General features: G+C 41.5%; 1 protein-coding gene across 1 annotated transcript in view; it reads right to left on the reverse strand.

The window, feature by feature from the left end:
- The window catches only part of NDUFAF2 (NADH:ubiquinone oxidoreductase complex assembly factor 2), a 142,926-nt gene extending 125,473 nt beyond the window's left edge, over positions 1 to 17,453 (reverse strand). The window contains exon 1 of the mRNA XM_030567306.1: positions 17,213 to 17,453. Within this exon, the coding sequence (XP_030423166.1) occupies positions 17,213 to 17,339 (127 nt within the window). The 5' untranslated portion in view covers positions 17,340 to 17,453. The remainder of the gene's footprint in view (positions 1 to 17,212) is intronic.
- Between the last annotated feature and the right edge of the window lie 274 nt (positions 17,454 to 17,727).

Raw genomic sequence — 17,727 nt, forward strand, 5'->3', positions numbered from 1 at the left:
AGAGGCATCCAAAGATCCAGTGCTAGGTTAATCAGGCCTCAGAGCCGCAGCCTCTTCAGCCAGAAAGACAAACAGTATCACTGCTGTTGTCTCATGTCTATCTTCTGTACTGTCCTGCGGAGCAGTGGAAAAGGTGAGAAAACTTATGGCAGGGACCTCTCTCACCTCTGAGGTCATTCACCCCCTCACACTCCAGATCCTGACACACACAGAAGCTGCAGGGCACTTGATTTACTATTTCCAGATGCAAAGAGGTCAATCACCAGCCCACCAAACTGACTTATAATGAACAAGGTATTTCCTGGTGTAGGAGCCACTCTGCTAATGACTTCTGCCATATAAGTCTTGGTATCGCTCTCCTCCTGGGTAGGCAGTATATCTAGAGATACAAGTATTTGCTCTACCCAGGACAGGAGAATCTCTCTCCAGGCTAGGGCTGATAGGGTTTTCATAAGGGGAAAGAACACTATCGGATGGACTGTCAAAACCAGAACTGGTTTGTTACCCAGAGAGGGAGCAGTATTCTGAGATATCAATGAAGCACTGTGTTTCAGCTGATTGATGAAATGCATGCTCTTTCTGGTATCTGTTCCCTGAACTGAAGATCCCTTCAAGTACAAATCTGATTCTCCACGTTCACCATTTGTGGGAGTAGAAAACATACAACTGGAGCTACATCTGCCAATGAATGAGATAGGATGAGACGCAGATGGAAAACCTGGAATTACTGGAAGCTGTCATATGAACTCTGAATCATTGAAACATATCTGTCTAGGAGAAGAGAATTTCCAGTAGTCTCCAATAAGAATTGAATTTTTAATTGACATACCATTTGTGGCCATCTTCATCTTCTGTTTAATTCTTCTGAGATTTGACCTTGTACCTAATAGTTTCCTTCCTCAGCCCAGGTCTATGATTGACTTCACTGATGCTACATGTCTGTCCCAAATCCAATATATTCCAGGAACCATATCACTGTTTGCTTCAGCTTTTCTATACAGAAACCTGATTTAAAAAACTGTCCAGGAAGAGATAAATGAATTTTTCTTCTCGAAAGCTAATAATATTGCTATCATGGTCCTGGAGAGACCATTTGGGAGCACAGGGAATATCAAATGGTGATGACAGAAGTTGGGAAAAGAAAAAGAATGCCATCCATTTGCAAAAAAGTTGTCCGAGGATGGAAAATGGGAATGCTTTGAAGACAAGCCTCCCTTAGGCCCTTACTCTGCCTGTCCCCAATTCTCTAAAGCTAAAAGCTCTGATATGGAGTAAATGATTGATGATTTTATTTATCTTGTAGCCGTTGCTGGGAATGGGACACACTGCTCCTAAAATTCCTGCACATGTCTATAGGGTATCCCCTTGGGGCATATCTAATGTCCTCATTTGATCAAAGATATAGGTGGCTCTTTTGCTCCCTAACTGAAACAGCCTGGCATTGATCAGGATCTAACTCCAGATAGGGCTAGTTAGGAGACCTCCAGATAGCTCTAAGGCAACAGAAGGCAGTTACTGACCCGCAGAAGGGTGCACTTATTCTAGCTAGAGGTATTTTCTCATTAGTACTTTAAGGACTGCTTCAATTTGCCATATGACCCGTATTCCTCTCTAAAGATTCTAGCAGGAATTACAATTTTAAGCTGACTTTTCTGAGGACTCTGAATAGTCTCAGAATTACTTAAAGTTTCCCATTGTATTACCAAGACAGCTGTTAGGGTGTCAGAGGAAATTTCACATTTGTTTATGTATTTTTGTTGGCTTAATACCACCTGTTTTCATGCCCAAAGGAGGGGGCTGATACGACGCCTGCCTGGACTTTGCTGCCAATGAAGGGCCCTGTATAGTGAGGAGGCCACTCTTTCAGGTAAAAAAATTTTCCCTAGTTAGAAGCACAGAGTCCCTGACCACCAAGGAAAATACCCTGTAGTGATATTTTGACTGGTGCACAACAAGGAATCTTCTGGACTAAAAAACTGAGGCCAGGAAAGGGTGCAGTAGAGTGAAAGAAATAGTGGGCCAAGAGGCCCATTACTGCCTGACAGTTCTTCCACATCTTGGCTGCTAGCTCTCTCCTCCATCCACAGTGGTATCAGTATGGGAGGGGCGGGGGAGGTGGTAGCGCAGCATGTTAACCTACAATGGACGCTGGGAACAGTAATCTGAACATTAGGGGATGGTGACCCACAATGGCAGCTGGGAACAATATCTTGATACTTTCCTAGTCTTTTAGATATGGCAGGAAATCCTTATTTATCTGTTACACCTTTCCAGGGTGCATGAGAAGGAATATATAGCTATCACTTATACAGGGCAGCTGAAGACTTTTTAAGCATCGTTTCACAATACACAGTACACTCTTATCTGGAGAAGTCTATCTGCTATTTTGATTTTTGTTTGTTTTAACTAGATTTTTACTATTTGATTCTCTAATTCCGATATGGACTGCTGGCCTTCCTCTACTAAGAAGAAAGAATTCCTGGGGCAAAGGTGTGGAGTGCATGGATGCCTAGAGGAATCAGCATGTGCCTATGGCTGGGTGCTTTCTACACTGACCTGCCCTACTGCACTCTGTGAAGGTGAGCAGGCAAACCAAGCTCTGACAATTACCTGCCCCACTGCATTCTTTTCCTCAGCAGGGGAAATGGCGCTGTTTTTACTGCTCATTTAGCTTCCCTTTGGGAATTTGTCCCTCTAAATCCTTCTCCAGATCATGGAGCAAAACTGACCTGAAAAATTTTAAATGGTTAGTGATTTCTGCCCTGGAAGAGCCTAGTCTCATTCATTTCTCCGGGCATTCACTGTGGCTGAATTCGAGCAAAAACAGCTCATGAAATTTTGGTGCATCAAATCTACATCTTAGCCATGAGCTGGCAACATCTGATCAGATACTGACATCCTCAGCCCATCCCTGGTTATGTTACCTAGCTGTAGGCTTGGAAGTTGAAGCTTTTATAAATGAAGTAGTCAATTTTGGCTAAAGCATATAAGCTTTTCAGCTGTTTAAACAACTTGCAACAAGATTAAATAAAAAAAAAAGTCCCTTGCAAAGAAGTAATACTGTTAAGGTGATTGAGTCTTTTCCCAGTGAGACCATATAATTATGACTTCAGCAGCTGTTGTGACTAGTGGATAATCATACACAAATTTTACTACTGAATTTTGTTTTGTAAGACAAAAAACTGCAACAGTTTCACAATGTAACCAAATCCTGAGCTTCATAAAATAATACTATCATCCTACAAACCTCCACTACCTGTTTACACAGAGGTGCAAATAAATGTGAGGGACGCTGATGCTCCAAGCTAATGGAATTACTCCAAAAATTATGTTGGTGTAACTGAGATCAGAATCTGTCCCTCTACGTCATTTCCCAGAACTACCCAGATTTCCATATGCAAATGGACTATGCTTTCTTAGAAAATACTGTTGTATTTCAGGGTTTGAATTTAGGTTCTATGCAGCAAGACTCCAATTTGTTTTTATTCAAAGCTGTCAGGGCAAAAATGAGAAAAAAGTAATAACTGTTGTACAACGGTTCCCAGTATTTTAATACTGGGCTGTTTGTCATGGACAATTATGAATCATGAGGGGGAGGGACAGCTCAGTGGTTTGAGATTGGCCTGCTAAATAAGGTTGTGAGTTCAATCCTTGAGGGGGCCCCCTAGGGATCTGGGGCAAAATCAGTACTTGGTCCTGCTAGTGAAGGCAGGGGGCTGGACTCAATGACCTTTCAAGGTCCCTTCCAGTTCTAGGAGATAAATAAAAAAAATAAAATTAATGGAGATATTCTATTTTTATTTTTTTCCATAGTAACTGTTTAAAGGTATTTAAAGTATGCTTAAACCCATTTAAAAAATCAAAAACTTCACTAGAGCCAACATACACTGAGTCAGATAGGTAAATGTTCATGAAGCTCATTCTCTCAGTAGCTTCTGAGAAGAATGGCAAAGCCCGGGGCCTTGGGAATTCTGCCACTGAATTCAGTGGGGCCAGGATTTCTTCCCATGATAAAACACAGTTACATAGTGATAACTAGGCAAAAAACAACAATCACTGATTAAATGTAAAACTTAAATATTAAGTTTCTTATCTGGTAAAAACAAAAAAGCCTATATCAAAATCATGTTATATTTCCTGAAAATTTGTAATAATCATACATCTATCAATTTAGGACTGGAGTTTTTAAGTCAGGACAGACAATGTTGTTCTAGGAGCTATGACACTAGCTCAGGTGAAGTTTAAAGCAGCTTGGTTACTACACCGTTGAGATGATTATATCAGATTAGTATCTAATATTTATACTTCAATTTTGATATGTCAGCCTAGAAAAGGTCATCCCATTTCAAGTACAAGCAGGCGGACCACATCAGAAGACTATGAAAATCTCCACCATAACATTTGTCTCAACATAACACTGAAACAATTCTCATAAAATCTGTTAGTATTTGACTCTGGGTCCTCATCTCTCTTAATCAAAGCAAACCTTTCAGCAGCTTTTACAGAGCATGAAGCTCATGCAGGCATCTCATTTTATCCCCTTGCAAAACTGAATGCCTGGTTGCCTACCTACTTGGTGAACAGAATAAAAAGGAAGAAGAGTGGCTTGGTCAGGGTGCAGGGCCAAAGAAAGGCAATCCAAAATCCTAGCCACGCCCACAAGTCATGTTTATAGCAGTGTGGCTGGCCCCTGTCACTACATGTGCTGTCTGCTTTAAGGCCTCCCTTCTCCCTGGAATACTTCAGCTCATCAGAAAGACCGGGGACCATCTGGAGGAAGGAGAACTGAGCTCTCACCCAGTTCAACAGCATGTAAAGGTGCACAAAATAGAAACAATATGTGAGCAGCACAGAGCTGCTGAGTCTCCACTGCTTTGCAGCTCAAACAGCAGCAGCACTTGAGCTTCAACCCACAAACACTGGTGGGCCAGCTAGCTCAAATATAAAGCACCACTTAACTTGAGCTAGAGATTTTTGTGTTTGGATGGAAGTAAAGTTAGGAGCACCACTGCAGTCATGCCTTGCGCTAACACTGCAATGAAGACAAGCCCATCAAGAGTTCCTCACTGAAGGACGTTGGTGGACGGTTTCAGAGTAAATGTCTCATTAAAATGCATGAGGAACTATTGTTTCAGGCCATCTCCAGACATTATTGCATTTAAGTCTTCAGTCTTTTAATGGTATTAAAATATGGAACTTTGAGAAGTATCTGTACTGCCACTACAGATTGTGTGCAGTGCAGATACTGCGTGTTAAATGAGCTTAGCAAAATAAGATTTACTTATAAGCAGTTCCTATCACATTTTAGTGCATCTACACAAAATAATAATATAATTCTGCAAATCATCAATTTAGGACTGGAGTTTTTAAGTGTCAGCATGTAGCACACTTAATAGAAAAATTCCTAGCAAAAATACACAAGTTTCTTACTCACATGAAGTTTAACAGTTACATCACTTTGCAGAGAGTCTGACTCCCTTTCATTCAACGACAGAATTAAAATTCTACTCAAACTACCAGTAAAAAAACTGGTATTCTAATCAAGTCACATTTAAGGAAATTTGCACACACAAACACTGAAATACAATTGGGAAACTCACTGTCAGAGGCTGAATTAAATGCATAACCCAAATTCCCATAGTAGCAAGCGTCATGCTTTTCGTTTTCCCACACACACATTGTGCTGAAACTGTATATGGTCACTTTACCAGTAACAGCAAGTTAGGGTTAAAGTTGCAGTTTTGTGCTTAATACATCTATTCAGATAAGCAGCGCAGGTTCTCAGAACAGAATTGCAGTTTGCAGGAACAATGATGTCAGTTAAAAGCATAGATTAGCAGCTCTAACTTTGAATTTCCCATTTTGAACAGGCAAAACAATCTTTTTGTTTATGTTTTCTTTTATTTTCTATGGGGTAATGGAACCTGAAGATAGTAGGATTTATCTGCAGAGTGTAGAAGATTTGATATCGTGATACTTACATCACACTAGCAGCTCAGCAGAGCTCATGTTCTGAGAATGAAGTACAAGTGACAGACAGGTACCAGTTACGAAAGTGACATGTACTACCAGAACATATGCCTATTCTTGGCCAGCTTTTTTCCCAAAGGCTGTCCTCCTCCTGTCTCCCAAATTCCATTTATAAGCTCATCTGGGCAATCATTACAATGAGATTTGTATTGGTTCATCATATCACCATCTGGATACACACATGATAATGCTGAGGTTTCATCAGGGCTTATTCAAACACACATTTCTTCTGCACAGTTACAGTTTAATGTTAGTAACAGTCACCAAAAGAGCTATTCCTATCTAAACCATTTTAACTGGCTAGCTGTGTAAGGCAGTATGATTGACAAAAAAGAAAAATCTAAGCCCTCAGAGTGTCAGCTGTTCGGTCAGGTGACTACAGGTAACAGTTTATTGTTAATAGAAGTTGCACTAAATATAAAAATAAACAGCTACAAATTCAAGAAAATTAAGACAAAAAGACATACCACAGGAAAAAATGGCTGGGGAATAGACTTGAACAAAAAAAAGACTGAAGAAACCAAACCTGGTCCTGAAGCCAAAAACAGTAGGAAAATGATTAAAGATAATGAATGAGTATAATAGAAAGTTTATTGTTGTCAGACTGAATTCAACATGATCATCAGTTTAACTGAACCTTGCTACTAGGAAAATAGTACTCAATACATGCTTAAGGCCTGGCTAGGCTATAGCAACAAATCAAATGTTAAACACTATCATCTTCACTGTTTTCAGTCACTCGTGATTTACAAGTCAGTGAGATTAACACGTCCCAAATCAATCAACTTCTAGGAATTTAAGACAAAAATGAAACATTGTAAATAGATTTTAAAAGCATAAATATTTGAAAAGAAATCTGTAGTGAGTTCCTTGGAGTATAATTGCTTCAGCACATAGTACACGGCCCACATCGAACATCTGTACTGTCACTCCAGAATCCTTGTCCTAAAAGTTGGCAGTTAGTAATGCAAGGTTTATTTTTGGAAGAAAAAAATATACACCCAATTATTTTGCAGAGAGTTTAAAAAAATAAAAAATCCTATCAACTGTGAGGAAAACAGTACTTTTAATAAACTGTCAGTCTAGGACATCTGTGAAACAATGCTGCCTCCTTCTGGGCAAATCCAGAGTGTCAATTTTTTTCATAAAATCAAAGGTAGTACATATTTCCTGCCAGAAAAAAAAAATAAACCTCCTCAATGCTATGACAATATTCTCTTATTCAAATGAATTTCACTTTACTATTTTGAACTTGGTCTAATTATTTTAAATGCTCACTGCTCATGTAAAAATTATAATTTTAAGTAAGTTTCCATAACACTTCAGATTACATTAATCTAATTTTTTTTTTAAAAATTGCTCATTTATTTTCACCAAAACTTGTGAAGTCCTCTTGAAAGAAGCTTTCACTGTCAAGCATCACTAACTTTTACAGATTCTAACATTTTATTTAAATTTTTTTCCCACTTCTTATTGTTGTAAAGCAACTTCCAAATGGGAACTAAGAGTAAACCATTGCAATGTTTTCCTTCTAAATCTGCAGGCAGAGCTCCAACATCTGTTGCTGCTTATAGCTTCCACTAGTTGCAGCAAGAACAACAGTTGATCAAAGACTTGTCAGTGTTCACTACTGCTAGTGGAAACTCCATTGGCAGCAGCAAAAGAGAAGAATTAGGCCAATGTCACTATGCTTGTGAACAGTATGAGTAAAGCCCCACCAAATTCACAGTCCATTTTGGTGAATTTCACAGTCATAGGATTTTTAAAAAATCATAAATTTCATGATTTCAGCTATTTAAATCTGAAATTTCACAATGTTGCAATTGAAGAGGTCCTGACTCAAAAAGGAGTTGTACGGGGGGTGGAGGGGTCACAAGGTTATTGTAGGGTCTGCACACAGTACTCCTACTCTTACTTTTCCACTGCTGCTTGCAGTGCTGCCTTCAGAGCTGGGCAGCTGGAGAGCAGCGGCTGCTAGCCGGGAGTCCAGCTCTGAAGGCAAAGCCTCTGCCAGCAGCAGCACAGAAGGGTGGCATAGTATAGTAGTGCCACCCTTATTCCTTCCCTGCTGCTGGCAGGGCACTGCCTGCAAAGCTGGGCACCTGGCCAACAGTTGCCGCCCTCCAGCCGCCCAGTTCTGAAGGCAGCACAGAAGGATGACAGTACTGTGATCCCCCTAAAATAACCTTACAACCCCCCACCCTCACCGGCAACTCCTTTTTGGGTCAGGGCCCCCAATCTGAGAAACACTGGTCTCTCCTGGGAAATCTGGATAATATAGGGTAATATATCTGGGTAGTATAGGGTAGGATATCTGGATAGTATAGGCACACAGAAGACTAGATTTCATGGGGGGAGAGCTGATTTCACGGTCCATGATGCGTTTTTCATGGCCATGAAGTTGGTAGGGCCCTAACCATGAGCATCAATGGAGTCATACACTGGGTAAGGGAACCTAAAACAAGCAAACACAGATGACACATTAGCCAAGATTCATAGCACAAACATTACAAAAGCCAAAAGTCCCTGGGATTTGGCTGCAAAGAAAATAAAACAAGAATGTTCTTCTTTCCTCCTAGCACCCAGTGTTTTAGACATCTATTAGCTGGAGGCTACAGAGATAGAGCCCATGAATAGCTTACAGGGACAACATCTTATAGGAACTCCAGCACCCTCCACTTCTGCAGCAGCTTTGTGGACTTTTTTTTTCCCTATTTTATTTTGGGGGTGAGGGAATAATGAGGGAAGCCTGGCTTCTTTCCTGGGAGTTGTCTCTGAATGTTGAAGGCCCCAATCTATTGAAGAAGAGAAAAGAAGCCAAAAAAGAAAAAAAGAGGGCTTAATAAAAGAGATGTGTAGTAAGAAGCATTAAAGAGCTTAAACAGAAAGTTGATTACAATGTTACAACTAAAGCATTCAATACACTGTGCACAAATATTTGATACCTTGGTGACCAGATTCCAACCCTCATACTTACACTGAGGCTTGTCTAGATGAACAGTTTAGTGAGCCCCAAGTTGGGGTATAACCTACAGCGCAGTAGTATGCCGCAAACTGTCTGTGTGGACTTTGTCGCACAATAAGAAATTCCTCAGCGCACACTGACCTACTCCCATTTCAAAGTGGAGTAAATCAAAGCACACTAGGGATCTATAGGGACAGTTAGAGCATGTATACTAGAGTGCGGTAGGTTTACAACCTGTTCATCTACAAGCCCTTAATGTACTCACATTGGATTTCAATGGGACTACTTGTGGTGTGGGAAAAGGTACTACTCAAAAGTATGGGAAGAAGAATCTAGCCCTTAAATTGCAGGAAGCATGGTTTTGGAGGGGGTGTGGGAACATATTTTTCTCCTGGTTAGTAAGCATCATGTCAAGTTCTCAAGATCTGCTTTTCATTTAAAAGGTTAATTTTTGCACTTTACTCTGAAAATATACAGGTAAATTTTACTCTGCACTTCTCACGCACAAATACAATAGGTTTAATTGCTGTGCAGACATATCCTTGCAGAGATCCGATTAAGAATTTTTTCTTCCACAACTAGTTCTCCCACTGATTTTTATAATAAAAATAGTAATCCACTCAAGCATCAACTATAGTAATTCCATTTTATTCCTCCCCTCACACCTCTGGAGGAATGAAATTTATTCTTATCCAGGCCGGAATGAAGACTGACAGCAATGTCAAATCAACTTTTAGAGAGCAATTAAGGCCAAATTCATCCCTCACGGTAACTATGTTGATTTCAGTACAGTTACGTACCCTGAAAACTGAAAATTAATGTGTTTGAGAACTGGATGTCCTTTCCTATTTATGCAACTTCTTTGTTGCTACAGTAGATGTTGTTGGTGGCTATTTCTTTAATTCCCAATATCTGAACATACTCCTGCAAGACAAGTCAAAGCTCAGCACATCACGGGCCCACACCACAGGAGCCCAATGATTTTGGGGCAGATGCATATCCAGAAATCTATGCACATTACTCAAGTTGCTCTAGGCTGCTTTGCTGCAGGCCAGCCCGACCCTCATCTGCCACTTCCCCTTCAGTTAACGTCAAAGATCCTATGCTCCCCTAAACATTTTCCAAGGTGATGCCTTCTTCTTGGCACTCAGAGGAACATCCTCTCTTGATAGAAATCAGCTAATTTGGTGACCTTTATTATTTTTTCAGTGTGCTTCTAAAGCCTTTTGTTGTTTCAGTTATTTTTATGCTTCATTACTACTATTTTTTTTTAAAGTTACTACCTACACTTTCACTGATCTGCTACCCCATCTATTACAAAAAACTTAAAAAGTATAAATGAATGTTTCATAGAGCACATACATTTCAAGTTTCAGCCATTACTATGAATGCCAGCACAAACGAAGTTATTTCATAGTTTGACAAATGAGTTGTGTACAAAGACAATATTTATAAATACCAGTTAGAAAATATTTAGATATTAAGTGTATAGCGGAAAAGCCACCACAGTAATATCTAGACTGAGCAAGAGGGTATGGCAAACAAACTGACAGAACACACAAAGATCTGTGTGTCTTGTGCATGAGTTATCAGCACACTTTTGTGTGGGAGCAAGACATGGACCTTATACTCTCATCAGAAAAAGTGGCTCAACCGCTTTCATGTGTGTTGCCTTCGTCAAATCTTTGGAATCTCCTGGAGGGACAGTCACCAACACTGAGGTGCTCAAGCAGGCCAGCATACTCAGCATGCAAACACTCCTCAAACAGAGATGCCTCCCCTGGTTTGGGCATGTATGCCGAATGAATGATGGACGCATCCCAAAGGACATCCTCTACATCGAATTGGCATCTGGAAAATGACCCAAAAGATGCCCAAAATTGCATTTCAAGGATGTGTGCGAGACTTCAAAGAAATGGACATGGATGCGGACAACTGGGAAGATCACACTTAGGACCGCAGCCTTTGTAACCAAGAGCTCAATAAAGGTCTCTAAAGTTACAAGAGGAAGCAGTCCAGCTTAGCACAGAAGAAGAGAGCTACCTGAAGGCAGAGCCCAAAGGGTCAAAACATCACCTTTAAAAGTGACCGATGCAGCAGAGATTGTCTCTCTCGAGGGAATCTCTTCAGCTACAGCTGCCATAAAACTAACTGAGTAAATTCTTTACCTCACAGGGACACATACCCAGGATCTCTCGAGCCTGAACGATGCTTACTGCTAGTGCATTTTACATTGTTTAAATTTTTCTCTTGAACTACGCCCTAACAATCTTCATATTTACAAAGTTTTACAGTGGAAAATGGGATCAGTTACCTCCTATGAAATATATGCAGTTTTAATAAAATACATAAACTGTATGAGGAATTTTAGCAATTACTGAACTATGAATAGTTTAAAAATCATTGCCGGTTGCAGAGCAAACAATTCATCATGTAGCCAAGCTATGGTGATGCTCTGACAGTGTGCTATACAGTTAAAAAATAAATACATTACATAGATTAAGCTACCCAGTTTGGCAAAATATTTGTCTGTGATACTAAAATTAGTCATCAATCACTGTTATCTAAATGTCCAACCTCACCTTCTATCACATCCAGTTTCAGGACTGGCATCTGAAGTGTAATCTCAGAATTAATGAGTTATACTGGATGTTCCTCTCAAGACAGGCATGATGAAATTGTACTATTTAATCACTGTCATCAATTTTTTACTAATCTTTGAAAAAGTTTAACTTGTAGCATAAGCTTATTTGGTAGAAAACAACAGAGTAGTATTGTTGAAGATTTACATTTATTTTCTAGAGACCATGTAACATTTCTGCTTTAACACAAGGGTCTGAGACAATGCCATATGAGAGTGTTTTCTGCCCAGCTACATCTGACACTTGAATTTTCTGTTTTAGGAAAATGAACTGCTATAACTCTTATAAATTCTCTCGCACTAATTAGTCATACTCTCCTTCTCAAAGTCTCATCCTCCCTTAGCTTCTATGATTCTGTCTTCCCCTGGTTCCTTTCCTTCCCCTTTCCCACTTTCCATTCGTACTCTCTGCGGTGTCTCTCAGAGCTCTGTTCTTTTCCCTTCCTTCTCTTTCCTCTCCTCAAAGAACTTCATCCACTTGCAGACTCATCTAACATCATTGCATTGATGGCTCACAAATGCATCTTTCCCTTCCATAACTTTTCTAACAGCAAAGCCATTTTTCAGTCCACACAGCAAGAATTCTTGTTGGGCACTCATCATCTCACATGAACTTTCTTTTTTGCGATGTCCTAAACACCACATCCCTACTCCAACTTCCGGGCATATACAGCGCAACTGCTAAGATCATCTTCTTTGCCTGCCATTCCAACAGCCATCCTCCTCTCTTTGAATTTCTCCAATGGTTGCCTCCCAGTCTTTCACTGCAAAGTCTAGCTGCCTGTCCGCATTATTGTTAATCATTTCTATTTTGATAGCACCCGAGGCTTCAAGCAGGTTTGCAACCTCAAAGCACTTCACCACAGAGTAAAATTAAGTCCCTGGCCTGAAGAATTTACAAATTAAATAGAAGTAACAGATAACAAGTGGATGAAGCCATAATGGAAGGGGTGGGGATTTGGGAGGAAGATGAGCACAACAGCAATAGGAACAGCTGACTATATAGACTCGCTATGTTCATAAATGCAGATCTCATTTTTTAAAAATATTTTGAAGAAACCATTTAAGTGCTTTGAACGGGCCCTCCCTCATCTTTAAACTTTTCACCACACTGTCTCTCTCCTTATCAGTCATCTTATTGCACCACCCTTGCATATTATTCCCTCTTCTCTGCCAGTACCACCAGTATTCGCAACCTGCTTGTCCACTTCTTCCATAACCACAATTGCATTTTTTCTATGCCACCCCTTACATATGGAATTCCCTTCACCTATTACATATGGAACCCACTTCTCTAAACTAATTCTTCAGATTTTTCAAGATGAGAAATTGTCAAGGGAGGGCCAGGGTGCTGAGATGGCACCAGCATTCTCTCTCTCAGGTCCTGTAGTACTTTGGTCTATTTTCAGTTGTTTGGGTTTAGTGTGTGGGTGCTGTGTGGGATGTTAGCGGCCTGTGATATACAGGAGATCAGACTAGATGATCTGCTGGTCCCTTCTGGTCTCAAACGCTACGACAATTTTACCTGATTCCTACAAGAAATCATTCGACTAATAAGAGTTAGTCAGAAAATTTTGCAAGGATATTTCCCCTTTTTTTAAAAAATTGGTTGTTCATTGTATCCCTCTCCTCTAAGTGTTAATTGTTAAGTCTTCTTAGATCAGGAATCGGCAACGTTTGGCACATGGCCCACCAAGGTAAGCCCCCGGTGGGCTGGGCCGGTTTGTTCACTGCCACGTCTGCAGGTTCAGTCGATTGCAGCTCTCACTATCTGCGGTTCACCGTTCAAGGCCAATGGGGACTACAAGAAGCCGCAGCAAGCACATCCCTCGTCCTGGGCCGCGTGCCAAAAGTTGCTGATCCCTTGATCCCTGTCTTAGATTATGAGATCTCTGGAAGAGCTACTGTAGCTAACTATTCATCTTGACAGTACCTAACACATTGCGAACAAAGCATGCCGCAAAAATAAGTAAAGTACAAATAAATAATACCAGAAGATGAATGAGTGAGTGTTTTCTGCAGCGCAACTTTCCTTTAAATCAAGTCCCTACCACCATCAAATCCTTTTTCGTTATTTTAATTTGTTGTTTTCTCCAAGACAAAAAGGTTTTAGTCTTCCCTAAGATCCTCTTTCTAAAAGCCTGAAGACATTTTCTACTTGCAGTAATAGCTGCTAAAAGCGTGCAATTTAAAATTATTCACACAAAACAAAGTTGTTCTAAAACTAGCATTGTGATCTACAGAGACAATTTTCAGGGTAAATTAGTTACTAAGGCTCATAACTAGTCCCATTTTAAAAGACTACAGAAAACCATAATGATTAGGACGCTAGATAATCTGATGGAACAATTAAGATTAATTTGACATAATTACAGAACATTCCAGCACCCCAACCGTACTATATCACACTCTAAACTACACTTAATCCAAAACTATGCGCTGGGGAAGGATGAGAAGAGGCTGCATGAGCTGCCTGGATTGAGGAATGTGGGTATGTGCAATATAAGAAAGGAGTCTAATATCTGTAGAGAATTGTGGGAGCAGATACTATTAAAAGCACTTATGGAAGAGTTTATACAGTTTAGGGAGAATAGTCCAAAGAAAGACAGACTAGTTTCGTGTAAGTTTCCAAAGAATTTCATCTACATGCATATCCTAAAAAATGTCCTAAATGAAAAAGAAGTCCTTTAGAAAAGTCTGTTTTGACAGAGGTAAAAGCAAAGCTCTAAGATCACCTGATGTGTGGGTTTATCTTTACCTACTTTAAAATAAGAGTCAATTTGAAATCGGTGTTTTGTTTTTTTTAATGAGTTTCATGTTCCAGACCCTTCCCCACTCTCTTATTTTAAAAAAAAAGGTCTCTCTTCCCTATTGTCCTGTGCATTAGAAACTGGGAAGCTAACAGACTATAGAAAGAGCAAAAAAGGTTACCAGAGGTCCCTGGTATACATCCCCCCTTTATCCGTTGTTTTGGATATCTGTCACTCATCAATAGGGGAACATGTTACAATTTACACTAGTCCTGATCCCATATCCATCATTTGCACGGATAGGGACTGACGTGAATTGGAACACGTTCCCCTATTGTACAGTACAGCACTGTACTTAAGTCTGCTGGCCACATTCAAGGCTTATTACCTACGGAGGACGTTCTCCATGTTGATTAAGGAGACAGGCGAAGCCCAGTGTAAAGGAGTTTTGGAAGTCCTCCAACATCTTGAACAGCATGGAAAACATTGACACGTCGTGGGAAGAATGTATGAATGACGTTTGGTGCCATGCATGGCCAGATGCTGTCCACAGCTTCATGGGATTTGATGCCATTCCTGTTCTCAAGCAAGAAATTGTCAAGTTGGTGAAGGATGTCAGCTTCAAGGAGGTGGAGGAGAAGGAGGATGTATAGGAGTTGTTGGAGTCTCGCGCTGAGCAACTGATAAATGAAGAATTGATTGAGCTGGACCAACAACAGCTATCTGAAGAAAGCAAGGATGATGACATAGGGCAGGAACTCAGGAGTCTGATGAGAAAGAATCTCTCCCATTTCTTTGGATTGCTGGATGAGATGAGGGAAATCATGAACAGTCTGGCAAAGTCTCCAGGGCTCTCGATGCAGTGGCTTGCTACAAGGAAATCTATTGTTCAAAGATTCATGCAGGAGAGCAGATATCGTTAAAATCCTTTTTTAAGACTTCTGTAACCAGGTCAACCATGGAAAAGCCAGCCCAAGGAAACCCAGTGGCCACCCCACCTAAGTTTAGTGTAATTGACACTATTTTATACTGTATTATAGTACTGTATTTACTTTATTAAAATATTCTGTGTGTTTGAATGGTGTTAGTAGGGTTCTACATTTTATTCAATGTTTCATATGTAATGTGTACTGTATGACCTGTCATTGTAAAAAAATACACTGTTTAGGTATACTGTTTAGGCAAAAAGAGCATTATCATAGGCAAGTGCGGTGAAGTTGTGAACACATCTCCCCCTTATTCCATTATTTCTCATGGGGGAAAATTCCCTGGTATTCATTGTTTCAGTATCCATTGCCCTTTCCAAGAACTCACCCTCAACGTATACAGGGGACCCCCTGTATATATATTAAGTATTATGAAATTAATCTTGTTAGTCTTTCAAGCCTGGTTCACTTATTTCCTTCTTTTATATATAGCCCTCTAATATGGCTAATGCAGGTCTTTTCAAATTCCCCCCCCTCCCCCCACGGAAATAGAATTATTTAAAATAACAATAGTAGAAAGCACCAGGACAGGGAACAGAGTCAGACTAGACCACAAGTTAAGAACCTGATTCAATATTACAGCGCTATTAAACAAATTTAGTTCAGAGGCACCTCCCCCTTTCCGTCTTTATCAAAACAGCCCCCAATATACAGTATGCTGCTAGCTGATCTGAGAAGGAACACAGTACAAGCTTCACAGTAGTGGCAAAGTTGAAGGAAGATAAAAAGTACTTGGATTAGGAGCCTAAGGAAAACTATAGAGAATGTGGGGGTGTATAGGGAACTAAGGGGAAGAAGGAGAAACACCTAAAAGACATGCAGAGGAATTTCTGGGCAATGTGCATGGAGAATAAATAATTGGTCAGGAAACAATCTATGAAAGGGCAAACATATGGACATGGGGTGGACCACATAACATAAACTGGTGGAGAGGCTGGCAGAGAAGAAGTATTGAGAAGTTGTAAGGACTTCTGGGAGATGAAACTGGCAAGGGATAGGATGTAAGCAAAGGAGACTATGATTAAGAGTAGTGGGTATCCTGGAGACAAGTTCAAGGTTTCAGTCATTATCTTCAAAGTTCTCCTTATTCTGGGACCATCACCCAGGATATATGAAATGCAATCTAAAGCTCTGTGACGAAGACCACGTTGCCGACATCACTCCTCCTGCCCAACGGAACCCCCAATGGTAAGAATAAAGTTAGTGTCTGTGGGAGACACAGCTCTGTTCAGGAGCGGTCCTAGGCTGTGGAATGAAGTCCCCTGGGAACTAAAGGCCACCACAAACCTCACCACTTTACATTCCAAGTGTCTAGCTCATTTCTTTGACCTTGCCTTCTCGAATATAAACACACAGCCATACGTATATTTACTTGTTTAAAAATCTGACCACAAGAAGACACTGTGCTGCACACAGGTCTCCCCTGTATAGAAGATGAGAGAACAAACATGTGACAGACGTGCTGTCATGCTACTTAATGAACTACTGGAAGGCGCTCAGGCACTAGGATGATAAGCACGGTATAAGAACCAATACAGCACAGAAGAGAGTAGTACAGGGAACAATGAAGGGAGCCTAGGGGCAGGGGAGGCCTGGGGGAGGCTCGGGGAATGGGAGTAGGGTGCCATGGAGGCAGGGTGGTGGGTTTGGGGGTGCCTGGGGGAGAAGGCTGGGGGCAAGCGAGGTGCCTGGGAGAGGCTGAGGACCAGGGCGTAGACGGTGAGGGGATACCCTGGAAACGCTATAGGCGGGCTGAGTTGCAAGGGGGGGTGCTCTGCCAGAGACAGGCCCAGCGACCCCCCGAGAGAAAGCTGTGGAGCCCCGTCCCCCCCACTCTTACCAGCCCAGGTTTGGTGTTTGGGGATCTTGTAATATTTGTTTCCAAACTGGTCGCTACCCACAAGCTGCTTCTCTAGTCCGAGGAGCCGGAGCCGCAGAGCGCGCAGGAGCCCCCAGAGCCTGCCCATCCTGCCGAGCGAGACCCGCTCACTCTGCCGCGATAACGCCGTCCCCCAGCCGCCAGGCCAGCATCTTCATAGACCCCGCCCCTGAGCCCGACCGCGCCAAGTACCTGCCCCGCCCCTTCCGTTCGGCCCCGCCCCCGACGCTGTGACCTTCACGTATGTGCCACACCCCCTAGGTTTCGGCTCCGCCCCCAACGCTGTGAGCACTGTGACGTGCCGCACCCCTTCCGCTTCGGCCCCGCCCCCAAAGCTGTGAGCTCCACGTACATGCCACACTCCTTCCGCTTCGGCCCCGCCCCCAACGCTGTGAGCACCGTGACGTGCCCCACCCCTTCCGTCTCAGCAGCGCCCTCAACGCTGTGAGCACCTTGTACGTGCCCCGCCCCTTCCG

The sequence above is a fragment of the Gopherus evgoodei genome, chromosome 6 (genome assembly GCF_007399415.2).
Source record: "Gopherus evgoodei ecotype Sinaloan lineage chromosome 6, rGopEvg1_v1.p, whole genome shotgun sequence".
Taxonomy (NCBI): Eukaryota; Metazoa; Chordata; order Testudines; family Testudinidae; genus Gopherus; species Gopherus evgoodei.